At 44.4% G+C, this 22,588-nt stretch overlaps 1 protein-coding gene across 3 annotated transcripts; it reads left to right on the forward strand.

The window, feature by feature from the left end:
* Positions 1–635: 635 nt before the first annotated feature.
* On the forward strand, positions 636–21,696 carry PCED1B (PC-esterase domain containing 1B). Of its 3 annotated transcripts, none has more exons than XM_025402444.1 (3): positions 1,283–1,374; positions 8,162–8,306; positions 20,039–21,696. In XM_025402444.1, the coding sequence occupies exon 3, from the start codon at positions 20,096–20,098 to the stop codon at positions 21,392–21,394; it is 1,299 nt and encodes a 432-aa protein (XP_025258229.1). In that variant the 5' UTR covers positions 1,283–1,374; positions 8,162–8,306; positions 20,039–20,095; the 3' UTR covers positions 21,395–21,696. The 3 variants fall into 3 exon arrangements, with proteins under 3 accessions (XP_025258227.1, XP_025258229.1, XP_025258228.1); XM_025402443.1 differs by lacking the exon at positions 1,283–1,374 and adding an exon at positions 8,555–8,669 and having other exon boundaries at positions 8,179–8,306; XM_025402442.1 differs by lacking the exon at positions 8,162–8,306 and having other exon boundaries at positions 636–1,374.
* The last annotated feature ends 892 nt before the right edge of the window (positions 21,697–22,588 follow it).

Genomic DNA, 22,588 nt, shown 5'->3' on the forward strand with positions numbered 1-22,588 from the left:
GAATCTTGCTCTTGTCGCCCTGACTGGAGTGCAGTGGGGTGATTTCGGCTCACTGTAACCTCCGCCTCCCGAGTAGCTGGGATTACAAGCACCCGCCACCACGCCCAGCTAATTTTTGTATTTTTAGTAGAGACAGGGTTTCACCATGTTGGCCAGCTGGTCTCGAACTCCTCACCTCAGGTGATCCACCTGCCTCGGCCTCCCAAAGTGCTGGGATTACAAGCGTGAGCCATGGCTCCAGGCGAACAGTCTCCCTTTTAAGCACACTGTCCCCTTGAGTTACCTGCTGGTTTCAAGTGGAACACTAGGGGAGGAAGCAGAAAGTTCTTGTCTTGCTCTGCCACATACTGGATCTAGCTGAGGCCAGGGCTCAGGCCTGTGGTTTCCTGTAGTGTGGACTGAGCTATTTTTCCATCAAGAGGGCAGTGGAGAGATGAAGTGAAAGGATTTAAAAGCGGTTTGTGGCCTGGCGCGGTGGCTTACCCCTATAATCCCAGCACTTTGGGAGGCTGAGGCGGGTGGATCATCTGAGGTCAGGAGTTCACGACAAGACTGGCCAACATGGCAAAACCCCGTCTCTACTAAAAATACAAAAATCAGCCCGGTGTGGTGATGGGTGCCTGTAGTCCCAGCTTCTTGGAGCCTGAAGCAGCATTGCTTGAACCTGGGAGGCAGAGGTTGCAATGAGCTGAGACCACACCACTGCACTGCAGCCTGGGCAACAAGACCGAAACTCCATCTCAAAAAAAATAAATAAATAAAAATAAAAGTGGTTTGTAAACTGTAACACATTGCACAGAAACACAAGATTACTACTACGAAATATTAGTTAGAAAAGTAGAGTTCTTCTTACCATTTCCGTGTTTCTTCTCACTTCCTCCTTTCCTCTTCTGACCACCTCCTCAGCCGTGAACGCACCACACCAGCAAGAACAATAAGAACCGAGGGTCTGAATTGTTTAATCAAAAGAAGAGTCAAAATAAGCTACACCCAGATTACTGAGAAAAGTGAAATGAAAACAAGCTCAAAACCAAATTCCAGGAAGATGCTGTCTTTGTATTGACTTACCATTTCATGTTTTCATACATGTCAAAGTCTTGAAGCTTCGGTCATTAGTCTTCTGCTTCCTAAAGCAAGAAAGTAAATGCTGACTCGTGTCATTTGCCCCAGATGCCACCGGAAATGTCATCTTCTCCCCAGACGCTGGCTTGCAAGCATAGCAGCACCCAAAGGCTAACCTATTTCCCCTATAGCCCAAGCTCAGAGATCTCCCGTCTGGCCACAATGATCTACAGGAGAGGAAGAAAGCTATCTAGGGACGAGATCTAGAATCAACTGAGAGAGATGCTTAAACATCACCAGTTACTTTAATGAGTAAGTACTTTTCAGTTTTTCCATTTTATTTGAAACATTAAGTTGGCATTTCTGACCAGCCTTTCTTGAGACTGTCATTTTTGGGGCACTTACTGTAGAGAGGAATCAGTACCCTAGCCTCCTCCAGCCCACCCCATGTAACGCTAAAGAGACAACTGGTGCTTGGCAATAACAAAAAATTAGTGATTGATAAACTAGTAAATTTATTAAAATGGACAGTGAAAGGAAACAACCAATTTAGTTGTGAACTGCAGAAGGGACGTGAGGCATTTGTTGTCTGCAATCTTGTATGTTGTGGTTGACCACAAAGGCTTGGCATCAGTTTTTACTTCCAGCACTGCTTCTTATGAAATGGATGACCTTGGGCAGATTACTCGATCTTTTAGCCTTAATTTTTAAATGTATAAAATGGAGAAAATTAAGAGTATGTAGTCCAGGTACAGTGGCCCACACCTGTCATCCAAGCACTTTGGAAGGCTGAGGCAGGTGGATTATTTGAGTCTAAGTTCAAGACCAGCCTGGACAATATGATGAAACCCTGTCTCTAAAAAAACCTATAAACATTAGCCGGGCATGGTGGCACAGGCCTGTAGTCCCAGCTACTAGGGAGGTTGAAGTGGGAGGATTGATTGAGCCTGCAGAGTTGCTGCAGTGAGCCATGATCTCACCACTGAATTCCAACTTGGGCAACAGAGCGAGATGAAAGAAAGAAAAAAAGAAAAGAAAAGAAAGAATTTCTTAGGGTTTGTGTGTGTGTGTGTGTGTGTGTGTGTGTGAGACGGAGTCTCACTCTGTTGCTCAGGCTAGAGTGCAGTGGCGCTATCTCAGCTCACTGCAACCTCTGCCTCCCAAGTTAAAGTGATTCTCGTGCCTCAGCCTCCCAAGTAGCTAGGATTACAGGCACACGACACCACGCCCAGCTAATTTTTATATTTTTAGTAGAGACAGGGTTTTACCATGTTGGCCAGGCTGGTCTTGAACTCCAGACCTCAAGTGATCTGACCTCCTTGGCCTCCCAAAGTGTTGGGATTACAGGCGTGAGCCACTGCGGCCTTCTTAGAGTTCTTAAGAAGAATAAAGAGATAAACTGGTAAAACATGTAAACACATTTTGGAGGGTATACTAAATAATGCCACTAAATAATTAATATTGCTAAATAATAAGTTAAATGCTTCATTTAACTAGAAATCTCCCTTAACCACTAAGCCCACTTTCCAGATATGTTAAGGTGGCTCCGAATAACAATAGCAGTGAACATTTGTAGAGTTTACACAGCATTTCATTTGATTTCCACAGTTAACTCTAAGGTAGGCAGTGCAGAGCTGTTGACTTATTTTTGGAGCTGGAGGAGAAGAGAGAAGCGGAAACTCGACTGGACACGGCAGCAGGGAGAAAAGCCCCTAGGTCCGTGTTGGCACTGAAGTGGGGAAAACCATGGCCTGGGGAAAGGCCTAATGTGAGAAGTTAATTGGTGTGCCTGGGAAATAGGACATTCATTTCACTAGCACAGATTCTTGGTCCTCAGCTTCCTTAGTCCCTGGACCTTGCTTGTCCTTTCTTCCACTCCAAGCCGTGGAGCTTGAAACTGGCAAGTCCTCAGTTGCACTGCCAACAGGCAAAGCAGTGGGAACTCAAGTTTCCAGAATCCTCTACAACACAGTGTGAGTAAAAGCCAAGGCAGAGACGGTGTCTTGCTCTGTCATCCAGGCTGGAGTGCAGTGGTGTCATCACAACTCACTGCAGCCGCAAACACCTGGGTTCAAGATATCCTTCCACCTCAGCCTCCTCCTGAGTAGCTGGGACTACAGGCGTGTGCCACCACATCCTGATAATTTTTAATTTTTAATTGTTTTTGTTTTCGTTTTTTTGTAGAGACACGGATGTAGCTTTGTTGTCCAGGCTTGGCCTGAATTCCTGGTCTCAAGCAATCCTTCCCCCGTGGCCTTCCCAAAGTGTTGGGATTTCAGGTGTGAGCCACTCTACCTGGCTGAGACTTGCTCTTATAATCTCATTTTTAAATTCAAAAAATGTTTTCCATAGGTGGGCTATCTATGGAAAAAGGTGGCTCAGGCCTGTAATCGCAGCACTTTGAGAGGCCTAGGTGGGTGGATCACCTGAGGTCAGGAGTTCGAGACCAGCCTGGCCAATACAGTGAAACTCCATCTCTACTAAAAATAGAACAATTATCTGGGCATGGTGGCAAATGCCTGTGACCCCAGCTATTCCGGAGATTGAGGTAGGAGAATCATTTTAGCCCGTGAGACAGGGGATGCAGTGAGCCAAGATCGCATCACTGCTCTCTAGCCTGGGCGACAGAGTGAGACTCTATCTGAAAAAACAAAAAGAAAAAAATTTCTTTTTCCACAGAAACACTATTAGACGTAGAATTTAAGTACTACAGGCCGGGCGCAGTGGCTCAAGCCTGTAATCCCAGCACTTTGGGAGGCCAAGACGGGCGGATCACGAGGTCAGGAGATCGAGACCATCCTGGCTAACACGGTGAAACCCCGTCTCTACTAAAAAATACAAAAAACTAGCCGGGCGAGGCGGCGGGCACCTGTAGTCCCAGCTACTCGGGAGGCTGAGGCAGGAGAATGGCATGAATCCGGGAGGCAGAGCTTGCAGTGAGCTGAGATCCGGCCACTGCACTCCAGCCTGGGTGACAGAGTGAGACTCCGTCTCAAAAAAAAAAAAAAAAAAAAAAAAAGAGTTTAAATACTACAGAAATGGTAACAAGAATGATAGCAACAATAATAAAACAATAGCCATTTCTAAAACTCTTTTGTGTAATCCCTTCAGAGGAGCATAGGTGCTATTTCCCCTATTTAATGAGTGAAAAACTAAGCAGCACAAAGATAAAGTAAGCATTAGAGGTGGAAGAAATCCAGGCCTGCTGACTCAACCCCGGGTTCTTGTTCCTGAGTAAATGGACTTTTGTAGCTAGTCCTGGAGCAGAATTGTCACAATCCAACCTGTTCATCAGTTGAAAGCACTCGTCATTATTAGCTCTCCCATCGCCCTTGTGTTTTATCCATGGGAACTTTTAATTCAGCCACTGGTTAGAATCTAGAGTAGTCAGCATAAGCCTAAACATTTGAAACACAAATATAGCTTTAGTGCAGCACTGGGTTTTCCATTGGCTTTTAAGAAGACTAGCTAACAGAGTGATGAAAATTGAACTAAGTTATTTCACACCTGCTTTGTTTTCTCACGGAAAATTTTAAAGCTGTGCACAAAATATTATTTTGTTTTTCAACAGAGAATAACAAGGAAAGCTACATGCAAATATTTCTATCTAGATAAGATTATTTTTTTTCTCTTAATTTAAACAAATATTTATAGCTGAGATTAAAAGCTCAGGCTTTGGAGCCATACTTACTCCTAAAGAAACAAAAGGAAACCTTAAGCTTATCTAATTATTCGGAAGATTCACTGTCATTAATGACTGTGGTGGCATGAGCCCACCTACCCAGGAGGCTGAGGTTGGAGGATTAATTGATTGAGCCTGGGACGTTGAAGCTGCAGTAGTGGTGATCATGCCACTGTACTCCCGGGTAACCAAGTGAGACCTTGCCTCAAAAAAAAAAAAATAAAAAAAAAAAAAAAAAGAACAAGGAGAAGAAGATACATTGTCAAAAGAATAGTTCTGCCATTTACTAGCTGGGCAACCTTGGGCAATTTATTTATTTATTTTTAATTTATTTTTTGAGACAGAGTCTCCCGTTGTCCAAGCTGGAGTGCAGTGGCACGATCTTGGCTCACTGCAACCTCTGCCTCCTGGGTTCAAGCAACTCTCTTGCCTCAGCCTCCTGAGTAGCTGGGATTACAGGTGTGTGCCACGACGCCGGGCTAATTTTTGTATTTTTAATAGAGACCGGGTTTCACCATGTTGGTCAGGCTGGTCTCAAACTCCTGACCTCAGGTGATCCACCCACCTCGGCCTCCCAAAGCACTGGGAATACAGGCGTGAGCCACTATGCCCAGCCAACCTTAGGCAATTTATGTTACCTCTCCATGCCTCAGTTTACTCATCTATAAAATGGAGATAATAATAGTTCCTCCCTCACCGGCTTGTGAGAATGGAGTAGGCCTGTCACAAAGTGAGTGCTCAGTGAGTGCAGATGATTATTAGGCACAGGCACTGGGCCCTGAGGGGTACAAAGATGGGTAAGACCCACTTCTGCCATCCAGAACTAGCATAGAGTGGGATAGAATGGCACATGGGCAGTTAATTATAGAACAAAACAGAACCAAAGGTTAAGTAGAGGCATCCCTCAGAGGAAGGAGAGAGTTTTCTACTTGGGAGAGTAGGGAAGGCTCTCTGACAAAATTGTCTTTTAACTTGAGTCTTACTGAAAGAACAGAATTTTAGTAAGAGGAAAGTGTTGGGGAACATTCAAAGGTGAGTCATAGAAACAAAGATAAAGACATGAGAAAAAGGCCTCTGGGCTTACACAAACCCTATCGTTCCCCGCAGTCTTTCAGAAGATCCCAAGAAGAAAGGATCATATCCCAAAATATAAAAAGTTTACAGAATGCAAAATGTTGGAATTATGCTAACATATTAAATGAATTTGAAATTTTAAAACTTAGACGATGAAATTTTATGTAAGAAAACATATAAAACTAAAACTATACCATTTAAAAAATAATGTTTTAATCAAAGACAAACTTTTTAAAGACTAAGAAAAATTGAGGGAATGTAAAATATTTAACCATAAAGCCAAAAACAAATGTGACATTGATCACTGTGCTCAGCTTCCCAAAATATATTGCAACATTCCCCTCCTCCCTAAACTATATCTTGAAAATATATATATTGTTTCCAATATTCGTTAGACATCAAAATTTTTTTTTTTTTTTTTGAGAAAGGGATATCACCATGTTGCCCAGGCTGGTCTCGAATTCCTGGGTCAAGTGATCCTCCCGCCTCAGCTTCCCAGAGTGCTGGAATTACAGGTGGTGAGCCATCACGCCCGGCCAACATCAAAAATTTTAAATGATTGCCTGGATACAGATCAGCTTAAGGATTTGTTCACAATTAAAACAAAACCAGTCATCAAAAATAAAAATGACTTTATCAACACATTTCAGAAGTAAAGTTTATTTCCACCCAATTATGTATTCCCAGCCAGTGCTTCAAGCAAAATTATACAGCAGCTCTCTGAAATTGCATGGTGAGAATGTGCTGCCATCATTCCCATTGTTGGTCAATGCAATATTTACCTTTAGGGAGACTGTTCAAAGGTCACGGACAATTATTTGAGGAATTCAGCCATAGTTTGATGGGAAGATAAATGAGTCTCTAGAGAATTGGGAGACTGGGCGAGACAATTATTTGAGGAATTCAGCCATAGTTTGATGGGAAGATAAATGAGTGTTTAGAGAATTAGGAGACTGGGCGCGGTGGCTTTTGCCTGTAATCCCAGCACTTTGGGAGGCCAAGGCAGGAGGATTACTTGAAACCAGGAGTTCAAGACCAGACTTGGCCACAAAGCAAGAGCCTGTCTCCACAAAAAAATAAAAAAATAAATTAGCCAGGCATGGGATGCACACTTGTGGTCTCAACTACTCAGCAGGCTGAGGCAGGAGGATCGCTTGAACCCGGGAGATAAAGGCTGCAGTGAGCCGTGATCGCACCATGGCACTCCAGCCTGGGTGACAGAGTGAGACTCTATCTCTTAAAAAAAAAAAAAAAAAGAAAAGAAAGAATTGGAAAGTGATAGGGGCCTGCATAGACTGCTTTTCCTACCTCCTACCCCTCAACCCCAGAGAACTTTTTATTCTCTCCACCTGAATATGTATGAAACTCAGGAGACAGGTCTGGGCTAGAGACAAAGATAATAGCTACATTCACTGAGTACTTAGAAATGTGGTGGTGTCATGCTAATAACTTTACATGTGTTCATTTAACCCCCACTTGTTAGGAAAACTGCAGTTATATTGTTCCCATTTTATTGACGAGGTTTCTTCAGGGCAGAGAGGTTGCTTAATAGGCTCAGGGACTCAAGGGCCAGTAAGCAGTGGAGCAGGATCTAAACCCAAGGGGCCAACCCCAGAGCCCCTCCCTCTCAGCCAATGTGCTTTATTGCCCCAATTCTTAGTCATCTGCATACAAATAGGAATTGATAAGGGGATGGTTCGTTGTTACCATCCAAACCAGGACTCTTAAGGGTTTGGGGTGCTACTAATCATTCTGGGAAAACAGGCGGAAACCAGAACTGTTTGGGGCAAATAGGCACACATGGTTACCTCATTTCCTGACACTCTGAAAATGGGTGGACACACGAGGATAAGAATGTTGAAGAAGAGAAGAAAGGACCCCTTCAGTGGGCCTTGAGAAAGACCGGAAAGGGAGGGAGAAATAAGAAAAAGAGAGAGAGAGAGAGAAAGACCAACATTTGGGGAACTGCAAGAGAAAGATAAACCCTCAAAAGATACTAGGGAAGGACAAGATGCAAGGGTGTCACTGATACGTGGACTCGAGGGCTGGGTTTCTCAGAGGGAGCAGTCAGTCATGCCCCCACCCCTCATACTGTAAGAACCAAAAAGTGACCACGGAAAGGAGCAACAAGGAAATCATCGGCGATTTACTAACAAACATTCCTTTGCTTTGATGCAGTCAGAGACAAATTGAGGTAAACGGAGGAGTGAGTGGGAGGTGGGGCCCAGACCTAGACCCAGTCAGTGCAAGCAAGTTTTGTTTTTAAATGTGGCCTTGGAGCGGAGGCAAAAGATAGGACTGTCCTGGAGGTGGAGTCAAAGATGTTTCCTTTGTTTTTCAAAGCAAGAAGCTAGAATGTGTTTAATGCTAAAAAGAAGGATCCAAGCCAAGTAGGGTAAAGAAAATGCAGAATGCAAATTATCCCCTCACTGGGGGATATCCGGGAGCAAAGTCCCTGAGCTGCTGAGGAAGCTTTACGCCTAAGAAGGTACCTCTCTGCCTTTGCAGGAGAGTGGGAAGCGGGGTGAGGATTTGAAGGTTTGAAGAGGGAGTCGAGGCAGGGTTCTGTCTGCAGGCCTGTGTTTTCTCTGGAATCATTGTGGGAGGGCTTACTGAGTCAAAGGATTAGAAGGGCCTACTGTCTGGCAGGCCTTGTATTAGGCTCTTGATGTATGAGATCTCTTTTCATCTTCACTATTATTCAGCGAGGTAGGTAATATTGTTCCCTTTTTACAGAAGAGGAAACTGGTTCAAAACTGTGGGCAACCGGCCCAAGAGCACGCAGCTGTCCAGGGACAGAGTCCCTGTCTGGCTTCTTTGCCTGGAGTTGAAAGCCAGATCACCACCTTCGGTATCTTTCATTTGTGTTAAAGGGGTAATAGGTAGGAAGTTAGCAAATATACTTTGAATAATGGACGCAAGACCATCATGTAGATGTTTACTATAGACTGTACTTGATTGAAATCGTACTTTTGTGTCTATGAAATGCTTTGATTATTTATTTTAGGGAATAGTTACAAAAGGCTATAAAACAAAAGCTTAAAAAAGTGAGGTCACTGGAATTAATGGTCCAGAGTTTTATCTTTTGTTTTTATAGAAGTTACCTGTATATCACTTATTAAGAATCTCCACTTCATTCATAAAAATGCCCTCTGCATTTCTTTCTGTAATTCATAGGAGTTGTTTATATTAGACTATTATTATGGGAAAATATGCTGCTTTAAGAATTTTTAAACTTGGTAATTTTCAGACTCAAAGTGTTTGGGATTCTTCTGTTGGTAATTTATTTTAAAAGAATTACAAATTTCAGATTGTGGCCTGGCAGGGATGATATAAATACAAACTGAATATACCCACAGTGATTCCTGCCTCCACAAAGTAAACCTGTGATTACATGGAGCCCAGTTTGAAGATCTTTATTCTAGTTTCCGTTTTTCACTTATCTTGCATGATTTTAGATGTGTTTAAGGACTACCTGGATAACGAACTTAGAAATACAGGCCTTATGGTGTGGTTTCATGATGCAGGGATTCATAGGGGAATCATGATCGATGTTGAGGGGTGTGAGCCAAATGTGCAGTAACAGCTGTCATAGCTGTAGATAGACACAGGTGCTCTCTACATTTTTACTCAATTAATTAATGGACTGCAGATCCGAGACCTACATAGCAAGTGAGGTCAATGTAGAAAGGGAATTCAAATCAGTTAACAATCTTTCCAGTGGTTATTTGGCAATTCTTTTTCTTTTTCTTTCTTTTTTTTTTTTTTTTTTCTCTTTTTCTGACACAGTCTCACACTGTCACCCAGGCTAGAGTGCAGTAGCACAATCTTGGCTCACTGCAACCTCCACCTCCCAGGTTCAAAGGATTCTGCTGCCTCAGCCTCCCAAGAAGCTGGGATTACAGGCGCGTGCCACCATGCCTAGCTAATTTTTGTATTTTTAGTAGAGACAGGGTTTTGCCATGTTGGCCACGCTGGTGTCGAACTCCTGATCTCAAGTGATCCACCCATCTTGGCCTCCCAAAGTGCTGGGATTACAGAATTGAACCACTGCACCTGACCTGGCAATCATTTTTCTATTGCATTACTTACCACAGCATAGCATCTCTCAGTACTTTTCTGTATGTTTCCTTTGCTCCTAAAGCCGCTTTTGAAAATAGGCCTGCATTACTTCTTCCACTTTGGTGTTGTGTGGGTCAATGGATGTTCACTGACTGGCCTCAAATCAAAATATGAGTCTCTAGAGAATCCCCAGTCCACATAAGTTTTCCTAAAGAAAAGTTCGAATCGTTTGCTTTTCTTTTTTCTCTCAGAACTGTATTGGCATGTAATTTAATTTTTGGCAAGTTTAAATTCACTTCGAAAACTAAGCAAATGCCAAGACATAGATAAATTATACAGGTGAGCGCATTAAAAATAATCCCTTACCTGTACCATCCAGTCCACTAAAATTTAACAGAATTTTGGAAAGTTCAAACTATTGGTTAGATCCCCCAATATTCCCAGTACGGTATTGTATTAAGATAGTCATATGCAAGAAACTTATAGTTACAAGTACTTCCCACAATGAATCAAAACATCTTGATTGTTAGTAACTGTCTCTGTGATTTAAAACTTCTCTGCAGGATCTCTAAAGCAACTGGCTTATTTCAATGTACCTCTTCTTGTAACTAAAGATCAATCAGAAAAGAAAAAAATCAACATAATTATTACAAAACTTCAATGAAAGATAAATGCTACGTGTTTGGTTTGTGATCATTGTAAAGCAATAGTCAATGAGTTGTAATTCATAGCTTATGAAGCTGTTAAAAAATTAATTATCCCCAAACAGGGAAATATAAAGAAGATGCCATAATTTATTGTGGTAGTAGACATTATTAATGCATATTTCTGTGACGGCGCTAGCCTCAGCCCAAAGTTTACTTTAAAAACAGAAAAAAACATGGAACTATTTATAACTATGATTTTTTTTTTTTTTTGGAGACAGAGTCTCGCTCTGTAGCCCGGGCTGGGGTGCAGTGGCGCGATCTCGGCTCACTACAAGCTCTGAATTCCGGGTTCACGCCATTCTCCTGCCTCAGCCTCCCGAGCAGCTGGGACTACAGGCGCCCACCACCACGCCCGGCTAATTTTTTTTGTATTTTTTTAGTAGAGACGGGGTTTCACCGTGTTAGCCAGGATGGTCTTGATCTCCTGACTTTGTGATCCGCCCGCCTGGGCCACCCAAAGTGCTAGGATTACAGGCGTGAGCCACCGTGCCCGGCCATAACTATGATTTTTAAAATTATCTCGAAACTTTAAAAAAAAATTGTGTTTTAATTCGAAGTTGGAATCAGGTTGCAATGATCATAAACCTCCCTCCTCTGGCTTAGACTCTTCCAACACTCTCAGGTACTTCATTTACATACATCAATTTTAGCAGCCAGCTCTTTAAGTGCCGATTTTCCCACCCCTCCTCTTGAGAGAAGAGATTGCCTCTCTTTTTTTTTTTTTTTTCTGAGAATAAATCTGTCCCGCAGGCTGTAGTGCAGTGACACGATCTCGGCTTACTACAAACTCCGCCTCCCGGGTTCACACCATTCTCCTGCCTCAGCCTCCCAAGTACAGTAGCTGGGACTACAGGCGCCCGCCACCACACCCGGCTAATTTTTAAAATATTTTTAGTAGAGACGGGGTTTCACCATGTTAGCGAGGATGGTCTCAATCTCCTGACTTCGTGATCCACCCACCTCGGCCTCCCAAAGTACTGGGATTACAGGCCTGTGCCACAGCACCCGGCCGAGATTGCCGCTGTTTTTGATACTTGTCTGGCTTTGTCCTCTAGCCTGGAGTGCGTTGGTGCGATCTCCACTCACTGCAACCTCCGCCTCCCCGATTCAAGCGATTCTCCTGCCTCAGCCTCTTGAGTAGCAGGGATTACAGGCGCGTCACCACACCCGGCTAATTTTTTATATTTTTGGTAGACACGGGGGTTTCAACATGTTGTCCAGGCTGGTCTTGAACTCCTGATCTCAAGTTATCCGCCCACCTTGGCCTCCTAAAGTGCTGAGATTACAGGTGGGAGCTACTACACCTGGCCGAAATTGCCTTTTCATACCTACTCCTTGCACCCAGTGCACTATTTGGCTCTCTGTGATCTTTATTAAGTGAATGAGTGAATCTATAAAATAGCTACCAAAATGAGTAAGTGTGCTTATCAAATCTGAAGCAAAGAAAGATGCCTAGGCTAGAAAGATCACTGATCTGGCCATTTCGAATCCTTTTTTTGTTTTAGTTTTTATAAATAAAAAGAGCTCTGAAAATGGATGCTATCGACCTTTTTTTAAAATCAGAAAAGGTTTATGTCTCCAAATTATTCTTTTCTACTCACTCCCCTAAAAGTGTCATTTTGGTTTTGTTAAGTTTTATTTTTAATGCTTGGTCTCTTAGCTTAAACGATTCTTTCCCAAAATGATAGTCTTGAGGGTATCAGATTTCATTAATCCTGTTACAGTTACAGTGCTCCTCTTTATCAAGAATTTCATTTCCATTTCAGGTTTGTTTGTTTGTTTTTGTGTTTTTGTTTTTGAGGCAGAGTCTCGCTATGTCACCCAGTCTGGAGTGCAGCAGCAAGACGGTAAGATCTCAGCTCACTGCAATCTCTGCCTCCGGGGTTCAAGCGATTCTCCCGCCTCAGCCTCACGAGTAGCTGGGATTACAGGCACCTGCCATGATGCCCACCTAATGTTTGTATTTTTGTAGAGAGGGGGCCTTTCAGCATGTTGGCCAGGTTGGTCTTGAACTTCTGACCCCAGGTGATCCACCCACCTTGGCCTCCCAAAGTGCTGGGCTTACAAGCAAGAGCCACCGTGCCTGGCCCCATTTTGCGTTCTAACTGGAATACTTCTTCCCAATCATTTTCCTCTTTCTTTCCTTCTCACCATCATAGCTGCATGTTCCATTAGAGAAGAATAATAAGGCCAGGCACGGTGGTTCACACCTGTAATCCCAGCACTTTGGGAGGGTGAAGTGAGTGAATCGCTTGAGACCGAGAGTTCAAGACCAGCCTGGCCAACACGGTGAAATCCCGTCTCTACTAAAAATACAAAAATTAGCTGGGCATGGTGGCAAGTGCCTGTAATTGCAAGTATCTGGAGGCCAAGGCACGAGAATTGCTTGAACCTCAGAGGCAAAAGTTTCAGTAAGTTGAGATCTCACCACTGCACTCCAGCCTGGGTGACAGAGCAAGACTCTGACTCAGAAAAGAAGACATTCTCAGGTAAATGTTTTTGTCAGATATTGGCCCTGAGCTCTTGTAGCAACATTTGGGTGGGTTAAGTTAACTGGTTAGGATATAGTACCTCCAGAAGTCCTCAGACACTATGAGGTTGTCAGTCTATAGAACTGTGTTTTGGTTCTTCTTCGTTTTTTCTTTCCCTTTTTTTTTTTTTTGACACAAAGTCACACTCCATTGCCCAGGCTGGAGTTCAGTAGTGCAATCTCAGCTTGCTGCAACCTCCACCTCCTGGACTCAGGCAATTCTCATGCCTCAGCCTCCTGAGTAGCTGGGATTACAGGCATGTGCCACTACACCCAGCTCATTTTTAGTATTTTTAGTAGAGATAGGGTTTCACCAAGTTGCCCAGGCTGGTCCTGACCTCAGGTGATCTGTCCTTCTTGGCCTCCCAAAGTGTTGGGATTACAGGCGTGAGCCACCGCACCCTGCCTGGGTTCTTCTGAATTCAAAGTCTTTATGTGCTTTATGTCTCCTGCTTGAGATGAGGATATGGGATTATACTCATTCGCCACCCATCCCCTCCCTTCGTGACCACCTCTCCTGGGCAAAGGAGAGGGTTGCCTGACTATGAATAAGAAAAAGATAGGAAAAGATCCTTCTTCTATTAGAGATAGACTTTGGACTAAATCTTAGCTCTATCACATGGATATCTTTCCCTGTAAAATGGGAATAAGAGTTATCTCATAAAGGGCTGGGTGTGGTGGCTCACGCTTGTAATCCCAGCACTCTGGGAGGCCAAGGTGGGCAGATCATCTGAGGTTAGGAGTTCGAGACCAGCCTGGCCAAAATGGTGAAACCCTGTCTCTACTAAAAAACTACAAAAATTAGCCGGGCATGGTGATGCGCACCTGTAATCCCAGCTACCCAGGAGGCTGAGGCAGGAGAATTGCTTGAACCTGGGAGGCGGAGGTTGCAGTGAGCCGAGGTTGTGCCACTGCACTCCAGCCTGGGCAACAAGAGTGAAACTCCGTCTCAAAAAAACAAAGGGAATGTTGGTAAAGCACCTGGGATCTAGTAGCTGTTCAATAAACATTAATTTTGTTTTAGCCAAAATATTTCACTTGCATCATCTAATTTGATCTTCATAGAACCCTGACAAACAAGCAGAACAAATATTGTAATCTCTCCTTTATTGATTATTAACCTGGTATTCTCAAACTTCCTAAGTACGGGTTGAACATCCTTTATCCAAAATGCTTGGAATAAAAAGTGGCTAACACCTGTCATCCCAGCACTGTGGGAGGCTGAGGATGGCGGATCACCTGAGGTCAGGAGTTCGAGACCAGCTGGCCAACATGGTGAAACCCCATCTCTACTAAAAATATAAAAAATTAGTTAGGCGTGGTGGGCCCATGCCTGTAGTCCCAGCTACTCAGGAGGCTAAGACAGGAGAATTGCTTGAACCCAAGAGGCAGAGGTTGCAGTGAGCTGAGATTGCACCACTGTACTCCAGCCTGGGCACCAAGAGTGAAACTCCTCAAAAAAAAAAAAAAAGGAAAAAAGAAAAAGAAGAGAAATCAAAACAAAAGTGTTTTGGATTTCAGATTTTTGGGTGATTTCAGAATATTTGCATGTGTGTGGGGATGCCCATACATAGGCTGGGATGGGACCCAAGTGGAAACACAAAATTCGTTTATGTTTCATATACAGCATATACACATAGCCTGAAGGTAATTTTATACAATACTTTAAATTTTGTGCAGGAAACAAAGTCTGTGTGCATTGAACCATCAGAAAGCAAAAGTGTCACAATCTTAACCACTCATGTGGACTGTGGTTGTTTGACGTCACCATCATTTCTGACTCAGTTTATATGTTTAGAGGCAACTGACAAGTAATAATTTTCTTCTCTCTTTTTTTTTTTTTTTGAGATGAAGTCTCTCTCTGTCACCCAGGCTGGAGTGCAGTGGCGCCATCGTGGCTCACTGCAAACTCCGCCTCCCAGGTTCACGCCATTCTCCTGCCTCAGCTGCCCAAGTAGCTGGGACTACAGGCACCCACCACCATACCCAGCTAATTTTTTTTTTTGTACTTTTAGTAGAGATGGGGTTTCACCATGTTAGCCAGGATGGTCTCGATCTCCTGACCTCATGATCTGCCCACCTCAGCCTCCCAAAGTGCTGGGATTATAGGCGTGAGCCACTGCGCCCAGCAAGTAATCATTTTCTTACACTTATTAACACGTAAGCACTTAATAGTAGAAACTATGACATACTTTTCTCTCTTTTTTTGAGACAGAGACTGACTCTGTCGCTCAGGCTGGAATGTAGTGGTACGATCTTAGCTCACTGCAACCTCCGCCTCCCAGGTTCAAGGGGTCTCCTGCCTCAGCCTCCGAGTAGCTGGGATTACAGGCATGTGCCACCATGCCTGGCTAATTTTTGTATTTTTTGTAGAGACAGGATTTCATCATGTTGGCCAGACTGGTCTTGAACTCTTGGTCTCAAGTGATCCACCTGCCTCGACCTCTCAAAATGCTGCGATTACAGGCGTAAGCCTCCTCACCTGGCTAACATACCATTAATATAGTGAAAAAGTAATGTGTTCAGTGTAACTTGGAGCATCATGTTGGCTCTCAAAAAGTTTTGGGTTTGGAAGAACTTTGGAAGTTTGAAATAGGGATGCTCAACTTTTAATAATAATAACTAACTCTTATCAGCACTTACTACTCGTTAGGCATTATTATTTTTTTTTTTAATTTTTATTTATTTATTGTTTTTTGAGACGGAGTCTCGCTCTGTCGCCCAGGCTGGAGTGCAGTGGACGGATCTCAGCTCACTGCAAGCTCCGCCTCCTGGGTTTATGCCATTCTCCTGCCTCAGCCTCCCGAGTAACTAGGACTACAGGCGCCTGCCACCTCACCCGGCTAGTTTTTTGTATTTTTTAGTAGAGATGGGGTTTCACGGGGTTAGCCAGGATGGTCTCGATCTTCTGACCTCGTGATCTGCCTGTCTCAGCCTCCCAAAGTGCTGGGATTACAGGCTTGAGCCACCGTGCCCGGCCTCGTTAGGTATTATTATAAACAGTTTACATTTAATCCTTACATCAGATGTATGAAGTCTACTAATAGGTCCATTTTACAGATCTGGAAAATTAGGGCAGAGAAAGGCTAAATAACTTTCCCAAGTTCAAAATGCTAGCAAATAGGAGAGTTAGGATTCAAACCCAGGTAGTATGATTCCAAACACAATGCTCTTTGCTAGTACTCTGTAGACAGGGCTACGGATAGCCTCTAGCTATCTTCTTAAGTGGATCTTCTTAAGTGGGGTCTTCGGGTGGGCTTGGAACCAAATTAATGCAAGACAGATTAACAGAAGAAAAGCATGTATGTTTTATTAATTTTTTACATGAACATGGGGACCCTCATAAGAGAGTGAAGACCCCAAGAAATGGCCAAAGCAGAAAGCTTTTATACCTTTTAGACAAAGAACTACACAATTTGTGAAGAAATGACAGGACAAAGGGGTATAAGCTAGGGGTAGTAAATTCCAGGAGAGTCGCTAGGAGATAAATGGAAAGAGGGTATAAAGCTAGTGGAGGATAAGGGTTTTTTTTGGTCAGTTTATTTATACAGCTCCATTGCAGCGGTCACTTCTTAAATCACTGGAAACAAGGGTTATCTTCTCGCGCTGGTGCAGAGAAGGCTGCCTTTTCACAGGAATTTTTATGGCTTGATAAGAAAGGGCAGATCTGGAGGCCCTTTCTGCCACCGCTGATTCTCAAGCATCTTCGCTCAAAAATATTTATATCAGAGAGGCATCTTTTGGGATGACATACGCTAGTTTCCTTCAACTCTTAAGTGCCTCCGACAGTCTTTAAGTAGTGGACTTGAACTTAATATCTTTCCAAGTCTAGGGCACTTGGCTGGCAGAGAAGGAGCGCATTAGGGAATTCCATAAGCAACACTGTGGCAGAGACAGCACTGAATAATTATCAGATCTGCCAGCTTCCGGACAGAACTGTGTTAACGGGGAGGTGCATTAGGGCACAGATTATGGCCAGAGTGCTGGCCCAGAGAAGGCACAGAGAGCTGGGCTGGTACAGGAGCCCTGAAAACAAAAGGAAAGGGTTTCCGTCTTCACATTTTGCACTTTGGAGACTTGAGTCTAGAGTGGGAAGGAATACATTTCCCAAAGACCCCTAGACTTTCACAGTTCTTGGCCCTTACCATTTTCTACATGATAATGCAGCTATCAACCAGTATTTCTGGTCTGCTTTTTGAGGGCAAGATCATATTTTACTTATTTTTATGCTCCCTATGTGGAGCATATGGTAGGCACTTATTAAGTGTGAGTTGGAGGAATACATGAATCTAAACAAATGAACATGCTTGAGTCCCAAAGGGATTTGGAGTTTGTTTCAGTTTTGTTTCGTTTTTCTTTGTTTGCTTTTTTTTTTGGAGATGAAGGTCTTGCTGTGTTGCCCAGGCTGGTTTCAAACTCCTGGTCTCAAGCAATCCTCCTGCCTCAGTCTCCCAAAGTGCTGGGATTACAAACATAAGCCACCGCACCCAGCCAAAACTTTTATTCTGATAGCAAAAAATTTTAATGAAGATTCTTTGTGGGGAAGATGTCAATATTTTCAACTATTCTCTTATGAAACAATATTCTACCTATTTTAATATTTTCATTTTTGTATTTATATCCATTTGAAACTAAAATAGGATATATAGCTTTTAAAACTTGAATGTGTAGTTTAATAATAGCTATCCACCCACACCTATTAAAATGTTTACTAATGCATAAAATCTTACAAGTTTCAAGCTGCACCGGATTTTCATGGCTTTGTGTAAGTAGATGAAATGGATGCCATGTTCCTCCCATTTGCAATCTCTAGCAGTATTTCAGTGTTTCTACTATTTAGTCATCTGTGGATATGAGTTGTAAATGGCAGCTTGAAATAATCTGAAGTTTTGAGGATGAGTTTCACAGCTTTTAACATTGCATCCAATGTGCTGGAGAGAAAAAACTTTTTCTCTACTCTTTTAGCTTCAGTACCTGGGGGCATACAGATTAAACTAACAAAAGACAGATTAACGGGAGAAAAGGCATACAATTTTATTTATTTTGTGTGTGTTGCCAAGATACAGATCTAGACATTTTATTTGTTTATGTATTTATTATTTAGAGATAGGGTCTCACTTTGTGGCCCAGGCGGGAGTGAAGTGGCTGGAACACTGCTTACTGCAGCCTCAACCTCCTGAGCCCAAGCCATCCTCCCGCCTCAGCTGTGCGCCACCATGACTGGTTAATTTTTGTATAGAGATGGCGTTTCGTCATGTTGCCCAGGCTGGTCTCGAACTCCTGAGCTCAAGTGATCCCGCCCACCTTGGCCTTCCAAAGTGCTGGGTTTGCAGGCGTGAGCCACCGCGCCAGCCACTGTTTTTAAATTAATATTGGCAGGCAGGGAGTGCACCGGAAAACAGTGAAACTTAGGGCTTTGGGCTTTAAGGGATGATGAATTGTGGGGAAGTGACTGGGAAATAAATGGGGGGAGCTCATGGAAGATAAGGGCTGTTATAGTAAGGTCTATTATGAAAAATCATCTTGGTGTCTATTCCCTGTCTTCGGTGAAAAGGATGATAACCTGTCTGATTGATAAGAGTTGCTCTTGTTTCCCTGGTTGGGGAAAGGGTGTTTACCTTCCTCAAAGGGAAATATATGCCCTGATTCTAGGGCAGATAAAAGGAGGGCAGATGACTTCCTGCATCTGTCAATTTTCAGTTGCTTTCTGCTCAAAATAATCCTCATGCTAAAGTGCACATTTTGGAGTGGCATATTCCGATTCTCTTCAAATGTAAAGCAAATAATATTACAGCTGAAACGTATTCAAATTATTTCCAGTTTTATCCTGATTTTTTTCAGTCCTATTGATGAGAAACAGCTACTTCCTTATAAAATAAGTCTGTTTTTACGGGTTTTTTGTTTTGTTTTTTGTTTTTGTTTGTTTTCTGAGACGGAGTTTTGCTCTTGCCCAGGCTAAAGTGCAATGGCACCATCTCGGCTCACTGGCAACTTTTGCCTCCCGGGTTCAAGCAACTCTCCTGCCTCAGCCTCCCAAGTAGCTGGGATTACAGGCATGTGACACCACGCCCGGCTAATTTTGTATTTTTAGAAGAGATGGGGTTTCTCCGTGTTGGTCAGGCTGGTCTCGAATTCCCGACCTCAGGTGATCCGCCCGCCTTGGCCTCCCAAAGTGCTGGGATTACAGGCATAGTCCCACTGTGCCGGCCTGTTTTTATGTTCTTGACCTAGCACAGGTACTCTTTCCTTGTGTTACCTGTTGCATTTCCTTTAATTCTTTTAAAGCTCTAGCAAGCAATTTAAGACTATAAAGGATATTTACAAAAATAAAAGGGAAGGGAAGTCAACCAGAATCCTATTCTATGAAGATACATTTTTACATATTTCCTTTCAATGTTATCTATGCATATCTCTTTTATATAGTTTAAGTGATGGAGCATTCAGTATGGGATGTAACTTCTTCCACTTAACATTACATCACAAACATTCTCCATGTTCTTGCATACTTGGGGTCCTCATTATCTAACAGTGGCATAGAGCTAACCATCTCCACTTAGGCTTCTGGGCTGCTTCCAGGCTCTTGGCTAGGCATCCTGCTAGCACTCTCAGCCCTAGGAAGGGTGGATCCGTACTTGGCTCCTCCCCACCAGGTGGAACCTGAGCTTCCAACAGCAGCCTCAGGCCATTCAGAGGTCAAGCCCCAGGCCGAAACTGCGACTAGACAAAGAAGGCTTTTGGCTCTCTCGCCCATCTCCCAGGTCCAGGCTTGGTGGAGCCTGCTATGCGGGCATTCCAGGTCCACTCCCTCGGGGCAGAGGCCACTGCGCCATCCCCTTCCCCATGGTCTCCCTACCCCCGACCTGCACTGGGCGCTCCGCCCAGAGGTGAGTCCCTCCCAGCCGTTCTCTCCTTCTGTCCTAGCCATCCGCAGACCCACCCTGTGCAAGGGAAGGAGCTAGGCCGTGCGCCCTGGGCGTCATGATCCTCCTGCGGGCCTCCGAAGTGCGGCAGCTGCTCCACAATAAGTTCGTGGTCATCCTGGGGGACTCTGTGCATAGGGCGGTATACAAGGACCTGGTACTTCTGCTGCAGAAGGACTGCCTGCTCACTCCCCGGCAGCTCAAAGCAAAGGGGGAGCTGAACTTCGAACAAGATGAGCTGGTGGACGGAGGCCAGCGGGGCCACATGCACAACGGCTGTAACTACCGTGAGGTCCGCGAGTTCCGCTCCGACCACCATCTGGTGCGTTTTTACTTCCTCACCCGCGTGTACTCCGACTACCTCCAGACCATCTTGAGAGAGCTGCAGTCGGGCGAGCATGCCCCCGACCTGGTCATCATGAATTCCTGCCTCTGGGACATCTCCAGGTATGGTCCGAACTCCTGGTGGAGCTACCTGAAGAACCTGGAGAACCTGTTCCGGTGCCTGGGCCAGGTGCTGCCCGAGTCTTGCCTCCTGGTGTGGAACACGGCCATGCCTGTGGGCGAGGAAGTCAACGCGAGTTTTCTTCCGCCCAAGCTTCGGCAGCAGAAGGCCACCTTCCTGAAAAACAGAGTGGTCGAAGCCAACTTCTATAGCGCCACCGAGGCACGTAAACATAACTTCGATGTACTGGACTTGCATTTTTACTTCCGCCACGCGTGGGAGAACCTGCACTTCGACGGGGTGCACTGGAATGGACGCGTGCACCGCTGCCTCTCCCAGCTGCTGCTGGCCCATGTGGCTGACGCCTGGGGTGTGGAGTTGCCCCAGCGCCATCCTGTGGGCAAGTGGATCAAGAAGAAAAAACCTGGCCCGAGAGTTGAAGGGACGCCCCAGGCCAACAGAAATCACCCGGCCTTACCTCTGTCCCCACCCTTACCTTCCCCCACATACTGCCCCCTGCTTGGGTTCCCACCCCAGCGATTGCCGCTGCTTCCACTCCTGCCCCCACAGCCTCCTCCTCCCATTCCCCTTCACCAGGGAATGCCCCGGTTCCCACAGGGTCCCCCAGATGCCTGTTTTTCATCAGACCATACTTTCCAGTCAGATCAATTCTATTGCCATTCAGATGTCCCCTCATCAGCCCATACAGGTTTCTTCTTCCAAGACAACTTTGCGATTGGTCCCCAGCTGCCTATGCCCTTCTTCCCCACACCCCGTTATCAGCGGCCTGCCCCTGTGGTCCATAGGGGTTTTGGCAGGTATCGTCCCCGTGGCCCCTATGTGCCCTGGGGACAGCGGCCTCAACCTTCAAAGAGAAGGGCCCTAGCCAACCCAGAGCCAAGGCCTCAATAGATGGACCTAGGCCTTATTTCCTCTTTATGAACATGGATTGGACAGATCTGACACTTCCTTTCCATTGCTTGGCCTGAACAGACTGACCTTGTTAACTTAAGCCTGGAGTCCATGCCTGGTCTTCTTATTGTTCATTGCTGTTACCAAGAAAGCCAAGGAGGAGCAGTCTGACTCATTCTTCTTGGCTGCAGCCTCTTCCCCACTTCCTGGGGGTGACCCAGCATTATTCCTGCCTCCCCACTCCCTATTCTCTTTGCCTTTGTGTAGAACTAAAATTGAAATAAAGAAGTTGCACAAAAGTAGTTGTGGGTTTTGCATGTCTATATTTAATGGATGCCTCTCCATTAAACAATTAGTTCTTAGTATGTTTTGGCTCTGTGTCCCCACCCAAATCTCATTTTGAATTGTAATAATCCCCATGTGTCAAGGGCGGAACCATGTGCAGGTAATTGAATCGTGGGGGTGGTTTCCCCTATGCTGTTCTCATTATAATGAGTGAGTCTCACCAGATCTGATGGGTTGTTGTTGTTGTTGTTTAGACAGAATTTTGTTCTTGTTGCTCTGGCTGGAGTGCAATGGCGCGATCTCAGCTCACCGCAACCTCCTCCTCCCAGGTTCAAGCAACTCCCTTGCCTCACCCTCCCAAGTAGCTGTGATTACAGGCATGCAGCACCACTCCTGGCTAATTTTGTATTTTTAGTACAGACGAGGTTTCTCTGTTGGTCAGGCTGGTCTCAAACTCCCAACCTCAGGTGATCCGCCCACCTTGGCCTCCCAAAGTGCTGGGACTGAGCCACCCGGCCCAGCCACCACTTCTCTGTTTTTAAGAATGTTAACATAACTAAGACTGTTTAAATGCTAGGCTCACTGTATCACTCAACTAGTGAAATGTTAATACTTAGATAAAATAGTCAAAATCAGATGTGATTAAAATTGTTCAAATAATAGGATTTTTCATTGCATTGATTTGACTGGTTTGTAGCTCCCCAATATCACCATCCCTAAATTTGACAAGAATTAGGACATGCTGTCTTGCAAAAATTAGGTTCATGAAGTCACAAGAAATTGGTGAAATTATATATATCTACAGAAGGAATACATTAGCAGCTTTTAATCCATTAAAAAAACAAGATTCTTGGAGAATGGGACCTTTATCTTATCTCTGTGTCTCAAATCTTAGCACAACGCCTGGCA

Source organism: Theropithecus gelada, chromosome 11, assembly GCF_003255815.1.
Source record: "Theropithecus gelada isolate Dixy chromosome 11, Tgel_1.0, whole genome shotgun sequence".
NCBI lineage: Eukaryota > Metazoa > Chordata > Mammalia > Primates > Cercopithecidae > Theropithecus > Theropithecus gelada.

Coding starts and splice junctions, on each gene's coding strand:
- PCED1B (XM_025402442.1), top strand. CDS start 20,096: ATGATCCTCCTGCGGGCCTCCGAAGTGCGGCAGCTGCTCCACAATAAG.